Source organism: Cydia strobilella, chromosome 3 (assembly GCF_947568885.1).
Source record: "Cydia strobilella chromosome 3, ilCydStro3.1, whole genome shotgun sequence".
Classification (NCBI taxonomy): domain Eukaryota; kingdom Metazoa; phylum Arthropoda; class Insecta; order Lepidoptera; family Tortricidae; genus Cydia; species Cydia strobilella.
Genome location: NC_086043.1, coordinates 5371056 through 5388725, shown reverse-complemented (window position 1 = coordinate 5388725; position 17670 = coordinate 5371056). Strand labels below are relative to the sequence as shown.

Genomic DNA, 17670 nt, shown 5'->3' with positions numbered 1-17670 from the left:
CTCGCAACGCTCAAGATTCCATTTTTCGAACCACTCGATACGCTCGTGGCTCAATTTTGGAATCTTTCGCTTACTCGGGTATCAATATTAGCACGAGAGGTTAAACAACAACTTTGCCCTCCTGTAAAACAAATAACTATAACCTACTTGAACAGTTACAATCGTCTGCAATAGTATATTATGCAACGGTGGCCACTACAATAATTAACATAACTTAATTAGGTACCTATATTATAGAGCTTTTAAAACATATTAATTTTCACCTCAGCAGCTCGAACAAGCCTACTTTCGTCACTCCCTGGAGTGAGGAAAGTCGCACTTTCCTCACTCCAGGGAGTGAATCAAAGTAGCCTTTTAATTTAGTGAAGGCCATGAACTGCCACTTCATACTTTAATTACTTTTTTTTTGGTCTGTGTTATTCTGTGTAATTCGAAATACATTTTAACCTTTAATATGTTCTCACTACTGAGGTGAAAAATTATGTGTGCAACACAAGAGCAAAGTTATTTTACATCTCGTGTTTTTGAGTCCCTCGCTAAGCTCAAGATTCTAACTTATATTCACTTGCTTCGCTCGTGATTCAATTATAGACTCTTTCGCTTTCTCGGGACTCAAAATAAACACTCGCAAAAAAAACCAACTTTCCTCCCTTGTTGCACAAATAACTATCGCTGACTGACATCTAATGTGCTGAAAATCATAGTGAAATGATATTGTATTTTGCAGAATTTATACAATGTTTATTTATGTTTACAAGAACCGTTATTCGCATAACATGAAGTCTGTAAGATAATAGAAAATTCATCGATGTCTGAGAATATTTCGATTTCTTATATCGCTCGTCTACATGTTTGCTTTACGTAAGATGTAGACGAGATGTAGAGGTATGTCCACATAGTCGGGACCACGGTACCTACAGCTCCATATTGCTGTTTACTTTGAACGGGGTATCGTGTGTACAGCGGTTTAGTTTTTAATTAATAATGCGAGTTTCAGTGTCAACAATATTTTTAAATTGTAAATTAAGTATATAATAATAATAATATAATATAGATGCTGTTACAAGCTTAACATTCAAATTTCATTAAACTCCGTACTAGAGTAGGTATCAGTCGACTGAAAAAGACTTAATCTTGTTCAGAGATACCTATGTATATGATATAATGATCACCGTCAGATATATTCTTGTCCGGTGCTGGCCACAGTCATCTCTCAATCTTTGCGACGACCACTCATACATTGTCTTTATCCACATGATAAAATGAGTGTCACTTTTTAATACTACGTGATGGAAAGAGGCCATGTCTGTACAGTGCCGTCACGTAGACAAATACTACTATCATATCCGTGCCCGAGCTAATTCCGATTCACTCGCTCAGCTCTTAAAACATCATGAAAATCCATATAGATTTGTTTTGTTCGAGAAAGCCGTTCACGGAACAATGGTGTTCGAGATCTTTGGAGGCCTGCACGAAACCGAAGCCAACACATACCTACAGACCTTTTCGACACTTTAATGGAAGGTAAGGCTTGTACCAAGCGTATGCTGCCCTTACCCGAGCCATAGGACGCACGCAGAAGCAGCATACGCCAGGATCACAGAATAACTAATAGTACTACCGTACAGAAAATTCACTCCTTCACAAAAGTCAGATTTAGGTATAAAATTATAACTATACTCGCCGCCTGCATGCAAAATTGAAACTTATAATCGCGCACGAAACGTGAATCTTCTTTGCGCGCCGCAGTTTTATAACCGAGCTGCGAGTGTCGGCACGGGGTTGTCACGCGGTTTTTGTCAAGTTTTTGTACCTATACCTACTGATTTATTATTTTTAAGATAAATATGTAGGAATTACAAACGTTGATTCTGTAAATATATTTTTTTTCCGGAGATAGTATGTCTGAGTCTCATGGAAGTAGGTATGCCACAGAAGTACTTATTCCTTTGAAAATATGTCGGTCAATATAGTCCGGAATTAAAAAAAAATATTTCTGCTTCCTTGTTCTTCCGTTTAAAACACAGACATCCGTAAACAGAACAATATCTATTTGAGCATAATTCAGGCATAATTAATCAGGCAATTCATTAAATTACTCAATTCCACCCCCTTTTCACTCTCTTTAGGGATGATTTCCGACATTAAAACTATCTTATCTCCTTCCCCGGGACTCAAACTATCTCTATGCCAAATTTCAACTAAATCGGTTCAGCGGTTTAAGCGTGAAGAGGTAACACACAGACAGACAGACAGACAGACAGACAGATTTTTCGCAAGTATAATATTACTATGGATATGGATGTAGCTAGCTTTTATAAACTGAACTAAAGCACATTCCAATATACAACATTTAAATAGTGTGCAAAGTTTGTAATTTTGATAAAAACAAATCCTTCTAAGACTTTAATATAATTGGAATAAAGCCTGGAAGTTAACAAAATACGATGTCTATAACGTCATTCAATAGCAATAAAGAAATTCCGAACCCAAGCGATAATTAAGCCCCAGACATTCGGCAGGGAACATTTTAAACAGCAACAAAACTCGTCTATTTTAACTTCAGCTCAATACTTGTTTTATCAGATATTTTAATTGATACAACTTACAAAGTACGAATTACTAATCGTTAGAAGGGCTGGCACGTTCTTGTTTTATTGCTAAAGTGTTTAAAAACCTTCGCGAGTACCTTTGTTCGACTTTATTTACATCAAGTTAGCTTAGGGCTCAAGGTTCTGGAAAACCGAGCTTGCTGGGGACTTCAGGGGGATTTTTGAATTTCGATCACTCGATTTCGTCAATCGAAATTCTGTTGAAAACGATGAAATGCGAAATTGAGAATCGAGTGGTATTGACCACTCGTATTAAATTTTATCTTCTCACTCTATGTCATGGTATTCGCCATGGGGTAGTCATGAGATCGGTCATGGGATGGTCATGGGTTAACCAATGGGGTGCTCATGGGATTGGAGATAGGGTGGTTACGGGATTCGCCATGTGTTGGCCAGGTTGTTAGCCATGGGTTGGTCATGGGGTGGTCATGGGATGGTCATAGGGTTGGCTATGGGGTGGTGGTGGGGTTGATAATGTGTTGGTAGTGGCTACTGACTACTGCTTAACGACAAGTAAATCCATTCATAGTGGGGTCTCTTGAGTAAAGTCAAAAATACATATTTTTAATGCTCATGCGAAAATAATCGTGAAATGTTTCGTGTGCGATTATTTTCGACTAATCGCTTTCGATTACGAGCCATCGAATTAAAAAAAAAATGTATTTATTTATATAAGTATTGTATATCGTCGCGTAGCAGCCATAGTACAAGGTACAAGCTTTGCTTAGTTTGGGGCTAGGTTGATCTGTGTAAGACGTCCCCTGATATTTATTTATTTAAAATTGCTCCCAGATCCTTCTTATTCAGAAATGCATAGTGATCAAACGTATTCCAGTTTCCGCGTTGAGACCTTAATGCCATTAGCATAGAAATTACCAATTGCAGCGTGAAGAGACGTTCTTTTACTTTAACGAGCTTCAACTTGGTTTTGACGTAAATCGGGTTAAGTATTTACAAATGAGTCATCAAAACACAAGTTTTACACTCTATATGGGCCGATTTTTATTTTGTTATATGCCATATGCAAGTGCTATGTGATTGCCAGCGCATTTGATAAAAACACCTCATTGGAGACTATAATGAATTAATAATATAACCTTTCAACTCAAGTTACGAGAGAAACCCGTTTAAAATAATTTGAATACAACAATACTCGTACTGGCTCAAACTGTGTACTCGGATTTTATAGATAAAACCAATCAATGTTCAGGGTAAATATAAATGTTCAGGGTAATATGTTCCCGGTATCATTACCTAGAGAATTCTTCAAAAAAATGTAGGAAATTCTCCCTAACACTGGAGTTTTCTTTTTCAAAGTGACCTACATTAAATGTTGTCTTGTTCAAATAAAAAGTGGACTTTATCAGACTTTCCTTTGTGGGGAAAATTCCCGGTAAGGGACCATCACTATGTACAGACTACTAAGTTATAGAGACCCAGGGCGGCAGCAGACTTTTATTCTGTAGTTAGAGACAGCTCGATCTCGTTAGCCAAAATTACTACAAGAAACAAACTTCAAACTTCGTGCCACTCACATCAGTTGTAAAATTAATTATGTTTGTGAGCAGCGAATACACAAACTTTTGAACGTTAATCATATTCAATAGTAAATCATGCTTAGACTGTTGTTAGCTTGAAACAACTTCTTCAATTCACTTGACTTCATTTTTATTTATTATCTTTTTCATCAAAATTCAATGGATTATTTTATGCGTATTTTATTTAGATTAATTTAATTGTTGTAGCATTGTTTATTTAAATCGATTTAATGGTTTTGTTAGCGATAGGTTAACTAAGATAAGTGATAGTGTAAATGCCTGAAAAGGTAAGATTTAGTGATATACGAGTAAGTTATTATAATGTAGTAGATACTTTAATGCGCTGTACATACGGTCTACATCTTTTCACACAATAAATTACCTACTGATTACTGATAAAAAGCAAAACTTGTATCTACCTGAACGTTCCATCTCGCTCTCGGACTCACACGAGCAAGTTTCCTCGCAAATATTTTAATCACGGGAACGCTACTGGCAAAATACTCCTTTAGTGACATTTAATGGGAACTAATATACCTCTGGTACAAAAAAACGGCAGAGCACTTTGTTACGAATATTATTGACTGACGAGGAGAATTAGTATGACCCAACTCTCCTACACAGCAATAAAGTTCAAATCCCGCTGATGTATGTCCACGCATACGCAGTCAGAATTTACTCCACAACGGCCCTTAGCTATAGCTATAGCCTATAGGCTATAAAGCCTAATTTTCACGGTAGAATTTCTTATCCATATAAAAGAGTCATCCTTTTCTACTCGTCTGAGTGATAAAAAAACATTAGGTATAGGCACACCGACACTTATCACTTCATGCTGACAATTGATACTAGTAGCACTACCACAAGCCAGAATAGTTAATTCACATTACTTTACTACAACAGTATTTAAGTGAGTTTTAAGACATTCAAATATACATCTCTAGTTGTAAAAAAAATTAGTATTCTTTTTAGGGTTCCGTACCCAAAAGGTAAAAACTGTTCGTCTATCCGCCCGTCTGTCCGTCTGTCTGTCTGTCACCAGGCTGTATCTCATGAACCGTGGTAGCTAGACAGTTGAAATTTTCACAGATGATGTATTTCTGTTGCCGCTATAACAACAAATACTAAAAACAGAATAATATAATATTGTACATTACCGAAAGTTGACCCCAAGGGAACTATTGATACTGGATAGAAATGAAATCGATTGACATAAAAAAATACATGTAAAAAAAACTTTTTTGATTTTCATACGAATTGTATGGGGAATGTTTTTCTCGATTTATGGCTTCTCTAGCCGGAAATTTCTTTTTGGTCCCATACAAGCTTTTGATCCTGGACAGGAATGGGATCGATTGGCAGCAAAAAAAAAGTTGGTCAAAAATGACCGTTTTCTCGCACCCTGTATGTTTTTTCCAAAATCTGTAAACGCCAATCTTCATTAATTTGAAATAGAAGGAAGGTCTCCTAAGACCATTTTCGCCTAGCAACACGGGATCTGGTAGCTGCCCTCACTGACCCAAAATCTATTTCCACCCTGTATAAACGTCTGTTAAATCTATCTAGACTGTTTGACTTTTGTGTTTGCTAGAAGCAGGCGAAATTTTACAGAGGTTTGCTAAAGTGTTATAAACTTATAAATAAAGGGATGTATCTAAAGCTGTTCAGATACATGAAGAGACTTTTAACTAACCGATGAGCGGTGAGGGAACCCGCACACAGCGTCGGGAGCTGAGAGCCAATTGCGAAATTAAGTGTTCACAACCGTCGAGAGCGCCGAGAGATGTAGCGTATATATTTACTTTATATATTTTTTGGCTGTATAAATGATTTTATTCCTGTAAAAAAGGCTATAACGGCACCGGTATTTCTTGTATAACAATAACGTGTTAGGCTTTTGAAGTTGATAAGAAAACATCCACATTTTTTGTATCAAACTTGTGATAAAAAGTTATTGTTACATTACGGAAGAAACCCGAATGATTTTTACCTAGCAGTCCCGAGGCCCAAAAAATACAAATGTAAAAAATAAATGGTTATGACTGGGTCGGTTTATTAATAGTAGTTTATGCAACTGATACATAATGAGAGGCCTTAAAACATGAGTGTGGTTTTATGAAACCAGCGTCAGCGAGTTCCATAATAGAATCATACGAGGGTATTCAAGGCCTAATTATATATAGTTGCATGCACTACTTTATCTACACACATAATATATCATAAGTACTCTAAGATGGGTTCAGAAGCCGTAGGGAAATGACCTGCATTGCTACTAGTGCTCCCTGTAATAGTACATTACTTCTGAGGCCGTGAAGTAAGGGGTTGCCGGCCTCATAATTATCCGGCCTCACTACGTTTGGCCGTCTATTCTATTCGGTCGGTTCCTTAGTTCACGGCCTTTGTACTTTATAAAGTAATGTACTTCTCACGCCGAGGTATGTGTAGTGCTTTTCTCAAACATGCAATGAAATAATAATACAAATATGATGATGATGAAATTGATGAATATGATGATGATTGTTTCATGTCCTAATCAGGTTATCAGTGCGTGGGATATTTAAGGGGAACGAAAATTGTATTAATTTTGCGCTACGATGCACGGTTTAGGAGAGCACTATAAAGATTTCTTTTTTTAAATATGAATTAGGGGTTTCTTACAGGGGAACGAAAAATTTGATTATTTATGCGCTACACGCTACTTAACCACGCTATCGTAGAGTAAAAATAAATATGAAATAATTTGTAGAAAATTTTATGTATTTAGATACTTTTGTCCGAAGTACGTAATTATAATGCTATTCGTAAAAAACATGAAAAAAAGATACCTTCAACCCTTCCCCCCACCCTCAGTGCACCCCCCACCCTGAAAATGCGCTCCGGCGCGGCCCGACTCCAGCCGGTCGATGGGAATCGTACATTAAAGACCCGAAGACAAGAACTACCAAGACCCTCCTATTCCCTTGTAAGATAAAATAAAACTTAGTCGACACCCCTCCCCCCCCTTACGTAATTAATGAATGGCGCCTTAACTGATACGTCATCATCATGCAATAGAACTTTTAGTAGCGCTTATTACCGCAGCAATCGACATACCTATTTAGCTACTAAGTTAAAAGCCATTCAATATGCCAAACGCAGTTTGATTAAAGCTCTGAAACCAATTAACTGAAGCAAAGGATATTTCCACTGTCCGGTGTAAAATAGAGATACCTAGATGTGAGAATTCCCATTATAGAAACTCCATCGCAAACTATTTCCGCATACCGGTTATCAGTAATACATTTTCATGTAAACAAAGACTGAAGCATTGCATTGTGACAATTCCATTAGTGGCGCATTCAATAGAGGCATTCCCGGGACGGACGTCGTTCAATCGAGATGTACCAGACCTAATTAGAATTCAACATTCGCTTACTATATTCGAACTCAACCATATGTTATATGGTGGAATGGTATGATTCAGTAGTAACACGTCCGATATAATAAGTATCAGACGCAATAAATACTTATATCCAGATAATCTTAGAAAGGAGAAAGGAGGTAACGAAAGCCAAGGAAGACCTACATGGAATCTAGTAAAGTAGAAAGTGAACTTTCTTTTTTACTACCTTACCAGGACTATCAAAGATACTACCATAAAAAAATATGGTGATTGTTCCACAAACAAGATAATAAACTTTGGGGGGGCAGACATCAGCATGACATGCTTAGCGTTATACCACCGATATATTTTTAAAGTAATAAGTACTTCCGTGGCTTACCTACTTCCGTGAGAATCAGACAGTCATACTATCTCCGGATAAAAAAATCCCATCAAAAACATGACATGTAAAAAGATGCCAGTCTCGCAACGCAGTTCTTCTACTACAAAAAAGTTTAGAGATGTAATGTGATACCAAGTCGGTTATTTTAGTCAGTGCCAGGGGGTGTTAAAACCGCATCAATATTAGATATCTTTAATTTTTAATACATATAATGACTTGGCAATCGCACATAATGCTTTCCTCGTACCGTACTCCTAAATATGTGTAATGCTCAAGCTGCATGTGATTAACGCTAGCGTTATGTTCAATTAGAAGTATTTTTAATAGTTGACGATGATCCTTATGTCATTATGCAGCCGTGCGATGGCCAAGTCATTATACGTATTAAAAATTAAAGATATCTAATATTGATGCGGTTTTAACACCCCCTGGCACTGACTAAAATAACCGACTTGGTATCACATTACTTCTCTAAACTTTTTTGTAGTAGAAGTATTGTTTTTGATGGGATCTCATCTCTTTTTGTAGGCAGTCCTTCTTTTCGTGTACTACCCATACCATACTCATACTATGTATACACATATCATAATTATACACATCTTCATTCATACTCACATCGTACAACGTAGTGTACCTATACTTAACATACTAATTTTAGGAACTGCAAACATAATTTTGTTATCGCGTATATTTATATAGGATTATAAACTTACTTGTGCAGTTATTAAATCTTTAAAACGTGACTGATATTGCAGTATTTTTAAGTTTTTATTGGCTTAATACGCTAAAAACTAATTACGTTTCAAATTTGGAGCTCGTGGGTCTGCTAGAAGTACCTTAGAATTATGATGATCGTGAGTGTGTCAGTGACAAAACTAAGGAACTTTAACATGCAATAATTCTTAAACTATAAGTTCAAATTGAATGTTCTTGGGAATATATATGTAAGCCATATCATGCCCTATATGTCACTGAAAATTCAGGGCTCTAGCTTTAGCCAGCACAAAATTACAGGACGTCGAAAATGGCCTGAATGGCTTCGAGAAAAGGATGGTACGGCCGTGCCTCTTTGTTTTGCTCGACTTGGCGGGGGCACTACCGTGCCCCCAGATATGTTTACAGAATCAACGTTTGTAATTCCTACATATTTATCTTACAAAAACTATAGGTACAAAAACTAGGTAGGTCCTGTAGGAGTATAGGTACAAAAACTTGTCAAGTGACAACCCCGTGCCGACACTCGACGCAGCTCGGTCATAAAACTGCGGCACGCAAAGAAGATTCACGGTTCGTGCGCGGTTATAAGTTTCAATTTTGCTTGCAGGCGGCGAGTATAGGTATAATTTTATACCTAAATCTGACTTTTGTGAAGGAGTGAATTTTCTGTACGGTAATAGTACTATTAGTTATTCTGTGGTTATACCAAATGAATACATTTTTACATGATTGATAAGACGTTAATATAGGTACTTACCCGGTGTTGTAGCGACATGTTGCTCCCGTTCTGGAAGCGAACTATAGTCTGCAGCGACGCAGGAGTCGACATGCTCTTGGTTATAGACGAGTTGCCCGCCTCTTTCTCCTGTTGTTCTTTTAACAGCAAACCTCTTGCTATCTTAGCATTCAAGCTTTTGTTTACATGCTGGTGAGGCAGTAAAGGAGCTTCCATTGTCTTCGTCGTGTAAGATGGTGACGAAGTTTGACTGAATGAGTCAGATGATACATTTGAGTCTTGTCTGACACTTATATTCGATCCTGAACTAGGAGATCGTTTCATCGTCTGGTTTTGCGTAGGAATCGGTGCTGGTGCTGGCGTATATGGTGTGTCCGGTAGACTTTTTAATGGTCTTCTAGGGACTTGTGGTTGTGGGTTGCGATTACAATCGAGTCGCGGTTGAGGCGAAACTGATGCGGTTCGCTTGTTGCCGTTTGGATCTGTGGCCGGACTGGTGGGTGCAGGTCTAGGTGGAGTAGGGGGCGGTAGGCGTCGCGGGGGCTGCGGGGACGAGCGGCGCGGCGGCGCGGGAGGCGGGACCGGCAGAGGAGCCGGAGGCGCCGAGCGCTGGGGCACCGGCGGTGGCGGGACTGCCACAGGTTGAATAATTTGTGGCGGTTGCAACTGGAGACAAAGAAAAATAACACATGTATTACCATTTTCGATAAGCTTTTGTAAAAATACATAGGCAATGACGGCCTTGACGCAATGGGGAAAAATAAGTACATAACTTTTATTTTTTCAAGAAGCAAGAGATCAGTACTAGCACAATCGGAATAGGACAAACCTCGAGATCTCTGGAACAGTCTTGAAATTTGGTATGTATGTTAATTAAAGGTCTCTTTTTTACGTTCACACTATTTGACATTTGGGGACCTTGGAAAATGTGTACCATCTTGGAGAAATTTGCATTTTACTCGGAATTTAAGTTCTCTATGACAATATGATGTAAGGCAACATTAAAGCCGATTAAATTCTACACAAGAAAATCTTCGACACCTTTGCGGAAAAAATACATGTTCTTGGCGAAAATACTTGCTGAATCCAGATTTAGCGCTTATATATTTTTCCAGGGGACACTCTCTTAATAGGAAACTTGGAGGAATATGAATTCCACTTTTGTCTATACATTTGTACATGATCTACAATATAAACATTTTACTGAACTGCGACTAGCCACCAGAAAGTAGGGTAATGGGTTTAATTAGTCTGATCTTTTTTGCGTGGAATTCTGACGTTTGCTGGTGATACGAGGCAAAAAAATACTCCTTAAACTTGTGGTAATTTTAAAGTGCACTATTTGAACATGAGAAAATATCAGGTATTTTTCTGGGGGGAAAAATAATTGTTACTGGTATCATTCTAATGACTATCATATATCATAAACCTTTGCTTTAAAATTATATTTTATATACTTATTTTGTACTATCTCGTCTCATTTCAAGCAAAAAAAAAAATCAAGTAAATTTGTTTATACCGCGGCGGCGCCAGCTATCCTCCATACACATACACAACCTCTTCTTAGCATATTTGGCCACTGCGATATAATTATGATGTGTAAATGTCACGTACTAAAAATTATTGTCATTCTTTGTATTTTCCTAAAAGCATAAAATATAATTGATTGAAAGTTTTACCAAACGTTTCAACGTAATCACGTAAACAACGTAAACGTGCCATAGGTGGGCACGAAAGGGTCGCTGTGTTTCTCTCCAACCTATGGCCACCGATCGCCGTTGATGCCGCGGCACCATGTCGTGGCCGTGCCGTGAGTGTTTTCCTTACATCTCCCTCCATTCAATTTCAAACAAATTGATCATATTTAATAAATACGTTCAGCATTTATTAAATCGGTCTGGGTGCATGCAGGTTGTTACGAGTGTTATAAGGGACTACCCATACTGGCGTCTCCCGAGCGTCAGCGTAGTAAGAATGTACTATGTCTGCTCATCGGAACGACAGCTGCTATAGCGCCGACGCTAATACGTACAATACCTTGAGTACAGGCCGGGACGGCGCAAGCCGCGACGGTGGGCAGTAGGGCAGCGCATCAGACGGGCAGTAGACGAAGCCAGAGGGCCGCGGGGGCTGCGCCGGCGCGCACGCGGCCGTGGAGTGCCGCCGCGGCGCGCCGGCGCTCGGCCGCAGCAGCTCCAGCAGCTTTTCGCCAGGTGTCGCGGCTAGGCTGCCGGCGCGCCCGCATCTGTCACATAAAAATAAGACTAGTAGTTCGCCCCGAACTGAGAACGCGCGATTCGTCAAGAAATTGCAATTGAAAAAAATCTTTTGACCATAAAATTACATAGAGCGGATTCATAGACATCATTTTTTTTCGACGCGATTGAATAAAAAAAATTGATAGGTTATCAAGAGGGGTGCCGTTTTTTACAAATACGACTACGGATGTTAAAAGGCCTTTATGATCCCCAGGTATAAATTTCGGGACAAAAACGAAGAAATTCAAGATGGCGGCCAGTTTTTACCATTTTGACAATGGATTCATTAGAAACCTTTTTTTTCTGATGTGTCACATCATAAGTAAGTGCTATACTAAATTTCAGCATTTGCCTATTTTTTAATTTTTGAACGGAATAGGCCTGCTATTTGAATTCCTATCGAAAAAAAATCTTTTCGAACTATAAAAAAGGATTTTATTCTACTTTACATCTCTTCTGAAGGTAAATAATTTTTAAGAAATAAAAACCGACTTCAATGGGGGATGCCGTTGAAAGGTTACTTATTGTTGATGGTGCACTCCAGACAATAAAATGAAAAAGACAGCATCTTTTGCCTAACTAAAATGAGGTAAAACCACCCACGTTTCTAGTAGCATTTCGTTTCTGTAAGGGTCATAGTTCTAACCTAACCTAACCCAATGTTCTGATAGCATTTCGTTTCTGTAAGGGTCACAGTTCTAACCTAACCTAACCCACTTTTCTGATAGCAGTCCGGTTCTGTGAGGATCGCAGTTCAAAAAAAAGTCCAGGTCCAAGTTTGGGTCTGGGTCCATAACGAAGAGAATAAATCGCCAAACGTGAACTATGTGTCGTTGAAGAGTTCCATTCTGATCATCATCAGCAGTTCCACTTCATCAAATGTCACTTTTTTATGTAAAAGCTGGATTTGTTGATGAAAATACAAATATCACTATATGTATGCCTTTCTCATTTGAGGAGTTCCCTCGATTCCTCATGGATCCCATCATCGGAACTCGAGCTTGACAAAAATGTGTCTTGAAAACCTAACTTGCTTACCAATCATAATGAAGAGGACAAATCGCCAAACGTGAACTATGCGTCATTGAAGAGTTCCGTTCTGATCATCATCAGCAGTTCCACTTCATCAAATGTCACTTTTTTAAATGTAAATGCTTGATTTGTTGATGAAAATACTAAAATCACTATATGTATGCCTTTAACATTTGAGGAGTTCCCTCGATTCCTCATGATGGCCTGTAACTATTTTATTTTCAGTTTTTTTTTATGAAATAGGAGGCAAACGAGCAGACGGATCACCTGATGGTAAGCGATTACCGCCGCCCATGGACACCCGCAACACCAGAGGGGTTGTAAGTGCGTTAGAAAGGTATGCGCCTATGTTACTAAACCTTATTTAATTAGTTCTAAATTAAAGATTGTTTGAAAGCCCTACCGCCCATGGTTATGTCATGATAGGGAATCAAAGAGAATGTGGGAGAGTGGTTCAATTGACCCCAAAGGTGTGTTAATTGAAACACTATGTGAGGACGTTTGAAACGCCAAAATATATTCGGCAAAATGAATGTTTTTCTTTATTATTTCTAATCTATTTTTAATAACTCACTGTATACCACGAGATCGACTAAAGTTCTCAAACATATTACAAAAAAATTACAATTTATCAGCGTTTGAAAATCTTGATTATGAAAGTATACGAAAAAAAATTGTGACTTCTAAACTTCTTTGTTGCGATTACCTTATACATGTAGCTTAATCAGACTAGTTTTAATGCAATAATATGATTTTACGATAAATAATTTTAACAGAAATGCATAATCTTATCTTATATATTCTTATAAATAGTACTCAACCACATTGTATATACAATGTCAAACGTTTTAAATAATAGTTTAGACAGCGAGTTTTTCTCTCTCTCTTCTTCTGGCCTTTATGATTCTTTGAGTGATGCGTCAGACGTGCCTGATTTGGGTGAACGTCTGCAACACACATTTAACTCTTCAGGCAAAAACTTTAATGTTGTTCACATCAATGCGCAAAGTGTGCCGGCACACTACCATGAACTACTCTCGGCCTTCGAGTCCAACAATAATATTCACGCTATTCTCATTTCAGAGTCGTGGCTGAAACCTTCTCTACCTTCTACGTATTATCCATTGCTAGGGTTTTGTTTGATACGGAACGACCGGACCGGCACTAGTGGGGGTGGATCGGGAGCCGTCCGCGGTGGTGGTGTCGCCATTTATATTAGAAGTAACCTTGCTTGTAGGATAGTCGCACAGTCACCATCAGTCTATTCGAACTCTGCCGAGCATCTTTTTGTAGAAGTCACCTTACATCATTCCAAAATTCTTCTAGGCGTTGTTTACAGCCCTTCTTCCAACATAAATTATTTCGATGCTCTGTATGATACATTAGCTGATATAACCCCCCAGTTTGACCATAGTATTCTCATGGGCGATTTTAACACCTGCCTCCTTAAAAATGATCTCCGCTCCTCTAAACTTTATTCTCTTGCTTCGTCCTTAAACCTAAGCGTTTTACCTCTCACAGCTACACATTTCCCGCATAACGGCCCTCCCTCTTTATTAGACCTCATTATTACCTCTTCTCCAGACTTAGTTTCCTTTCATGGTCAGTTTAATGCTGCTGGCTTCTCCAACCATGATTTAATATACGCTGCTTTTAAAATCCGTCCTCCAAAACGAAAGCACAAAATTATAATGCGGCGAAACCTGCGGGACTTGGATTTGCAAGCCTTTTATGCTGACTTATCTAGTGCAGATTGGCAAGGGTTAGATCGTCTTGCAGATATAGACATGAGGGTGAGGGCTTTTAATGATATGTTGCTTGCGACTTTTGACAAATATGCGCCGTTGAAACCTATGCGCGTTAAACACTTTCCTGCGCCTTGGCTTACGCCGGATATTAAACTACTGATGGCTAAGCGAGATCGAGCCCGCGTAAAATTTCGATTGAATCCCTCTGATGATAATCGCCAGAAGTATCTGTCACTGCGTAACCGCTGCAACAAAGTCTGTAGGAAGTCAAAGCGTCGATACATTCACAGCTCAATTGAAGACTGTCCCCCTGCGAAGTTATGGAAGTTTTTAAAATCCCTTGGCTTGGGCAAATCTCAATCAAGTTGCTCTAGTTTTCTCGATGTAAACGGTATTAATCAATTTTCAGTATTTCGCCGGTAACACTTGATCCGTCAGTTAAAAGTTCCACCTTATCGCTTCTTGCGACTACTACATCTAACTCCAATTTAGAATTTTTTGAGCTCGGCTGTATTTCTGCACAAGAGACACAAGCAATCCTCAAAACTATCAAGTCGAAAGCCGTCGGTGACGATAACCTCAGTGTAGATATGCTCATGCTCGCGGCGGATTTCATCTCTCCTATCATTTCCAACATTATAAATTTTTCCCTATCCACGGGCACGTTTCCGGCTTCCTGGAAGTGTGCCCATGTCACCCCTCTACCGAAAACCTCCATTCCTGCTTCTTTCTCCCAATATCGTCCTATTTCCATTCTTCCTGTAGTATCAAAAATTATTGAACATTATGTTAATCGCCGTCTCCTATCCTATCTTAATAGAAATTTGTTATTTAACTCATTCCAATCTGGATTCCGCCCCGGGCACAGCACAGTCACCGCTTTAGTTAAAGTCACCGACGACATCCGGTTTAATATAGAGTGCAAAATGCTAACTGTCCTTGTTCTTCTCGACTTCAGTAGTGCCTTTAACACAGTGGACTTTGACATCCTTCTGGGCACACTCAGCAGTCTTAACATATCCCAAACCACTTTATCCTGGTTTCGTAGCTACCTTACTGGCAGACGCCAGCGTGTCAGAGTCGACGACAAGCTGTCCGACTGGTGTGAGCTTTCCGCTGGCGTCCCGCAAGGAGGAGTACTTTCGCCACTTCTTTTTTCAATTTTCATTAATGGTATCACGAAAGCACTTACGTCATCATACCATCTTTACGCGGACGACCTACAGATTTATGCAGCGGCTAATATAGATGATCTTGCTTCAATGATTACTCAAATCAATTCTGATTTAGAGTATGGACGGGATTGGGCGTGCAAATTCGGTTTGAAGATTAATGCCCAGAAGTCGCAGGCAATTGTCATTGGTGGCCCTTACTATGTAGCTAAGCTCTCAGACATGGTGATACCTGACATTTTTTTTGATGGGACTAAAATCCCCTTTTCCTCTACTATCCGAAATTTGGGTGTCATCATGGACCAGACGCTTTCCTGGGAACCCCACGTGGCTGAGGTGAGTAAAAAAATGTTTGGTTCCCTACACTCTCTTCGACGACTTCAGAATTTCCTCCCTCTTCGTACCAAACTGACTCTTGCCCGCTCTCTCTTGCTCCCTCTACTAGACTATGGTGACATTGCGTTCTTGGATCTTAATGAGGAATTGCTGAATAAACTTGAGCGCTTACAAAATGTCTGTATCAGGTATGTGTATGGCCTCCGTAAATACGACCACATTTCTAATTTTCGTAAGCAGCTCGGGTGGTTACCGATCCGCCAGCGCAGGGATGTGCATGTTCTGTCGTTGCTTTTCAACATACTCTTCAACCCCTGTTCCCCATCTTACCTAACCGAGAGATTTAACTATCTGGCTGAAGGAAGTGATCACCGCTTACGTTCTAGTGCTAATCTTACGCTTGCTATCCCTTCGAATAAGTCTCGAACGTACGCAAATTCATTCACAGTGCGCGCGGTGAAGTTGTGGAACGAGTTGCCCCTGTCGCTCAAACGGTCCCGGTCTGTAGCATCACTCAAAGTTAATCTGAAAAAGCTTTGGCTTTCCCACGAACTGTGATTTGGTTGAGTGCTAATATATATATATATATATTATTTATATATTATATATATATATATGTATATATATATTTATTTATTTAATATGTATTTAGTACTATATATTTATGTATGCTAGTACATATTTATTTTATTGCATAATGCAATTGATGTATTTTAGTTATTCGTAGACGTTAATATTGTAGTTTTCCTTTTTAAATATTATTGTACGTTCTGTAAGTTTGTCTATCTATCTAATTCGAATTTTCCACTCATTTACTCTAAGGTTAGCTGGAAGAAATCCCTTATAGGGATAAGCTCGCCTTTGTACCTAAATTTATATGAATTTCATGTTATCAATTTTTGTTTTGTACAATAAAGTGATTTACTACTACTACTACTACTACTAATCTTGTGTTTCATACTAAAGCTTGTTGCAATTGTAACAATGTTTCAATCATAACCATTACAAATACTACCGTAAGTACTTTTAGTTGGTTATATGTGGGGACGATTGAAACACGGGGAGCGTTGCAATCGTCCCCAAGTACGGTGTTTCTACCGTCCCCACATAGCAAGTCAAGGTCAAATATGATTTAGAAACAACACTCCATCGCTGTTTAATGGCAGATAAAATATTCCATGATGCCCATCCAAAACCCCAAACACAATCAAGTACTTAAAATACACATGTAAACAAAATAAACGAAAAAGTATGCGAGCACCGGTTATACTGCAAAAAATTTAAACGGCTTCTCAACACTTCTGCGTCGCTTGCGCGCTTAAGCATTATTGGCCCAGGATTCTAAAATGGCTGACCGCGTGGCTTGAGTATTGCGTCATATGCGTAGTTATTGTAGTTTTCGAGAAATTGGACTTGTTTCAATCATAACGTGTTTCAATTGTCCCCAGTCTACCCTACCTATATCATATTATACATTTTTCTCGATTGTAATCATTTGATGGCCTGTACAATGAAATCTACATGATAGGTGAAACAAAATATTGTTCTAAGCAACTTAAAGTAGGTAGTAATCCATAAGTTTTTTCCTTATTAATAAAGTTTAAAACTCCGTTTTGCAGAGTTCTTGTTGAAATAAAATATTCTACGTAATTAAGTTTTGCGGTCGAGGATTTTGAAATTTAATAAACCTGTCTACCAAGTTTTGTTCAATTTATTTGTATCGGAATTTTACTTACGGATTTAATGTTTTATTTAAA

General features: G+C 38.6%; 1 protein-coding gene across 1 annotated transcript in view; it reads right to left on the bottom strand.

The window, feature by feature from the left end:
* The window catches only part of LOC134755695 (atrial natriuretic peptide-converting enzyme), a 142567-nt gene that overhangs the window by 79342 nt on the left and 45555 nt on the right, over window positions 1–17670 (bottom strand). The window contains exons 4-5 of the mRNA XM_063692242.1: window positions 11405–11612; window positions 9389–10033 (exon numbers count right to left, since the gene is read on the bottom strand). Coding sequence (XP_063548312.1) covers window positions 9389–10033; window positions 11405–11612 — 853 coding nt within the window. The remainder of the gene's footprint in view (window positions 1–9388; window positions 10034–11404; window positions 11613–17670) is intronic.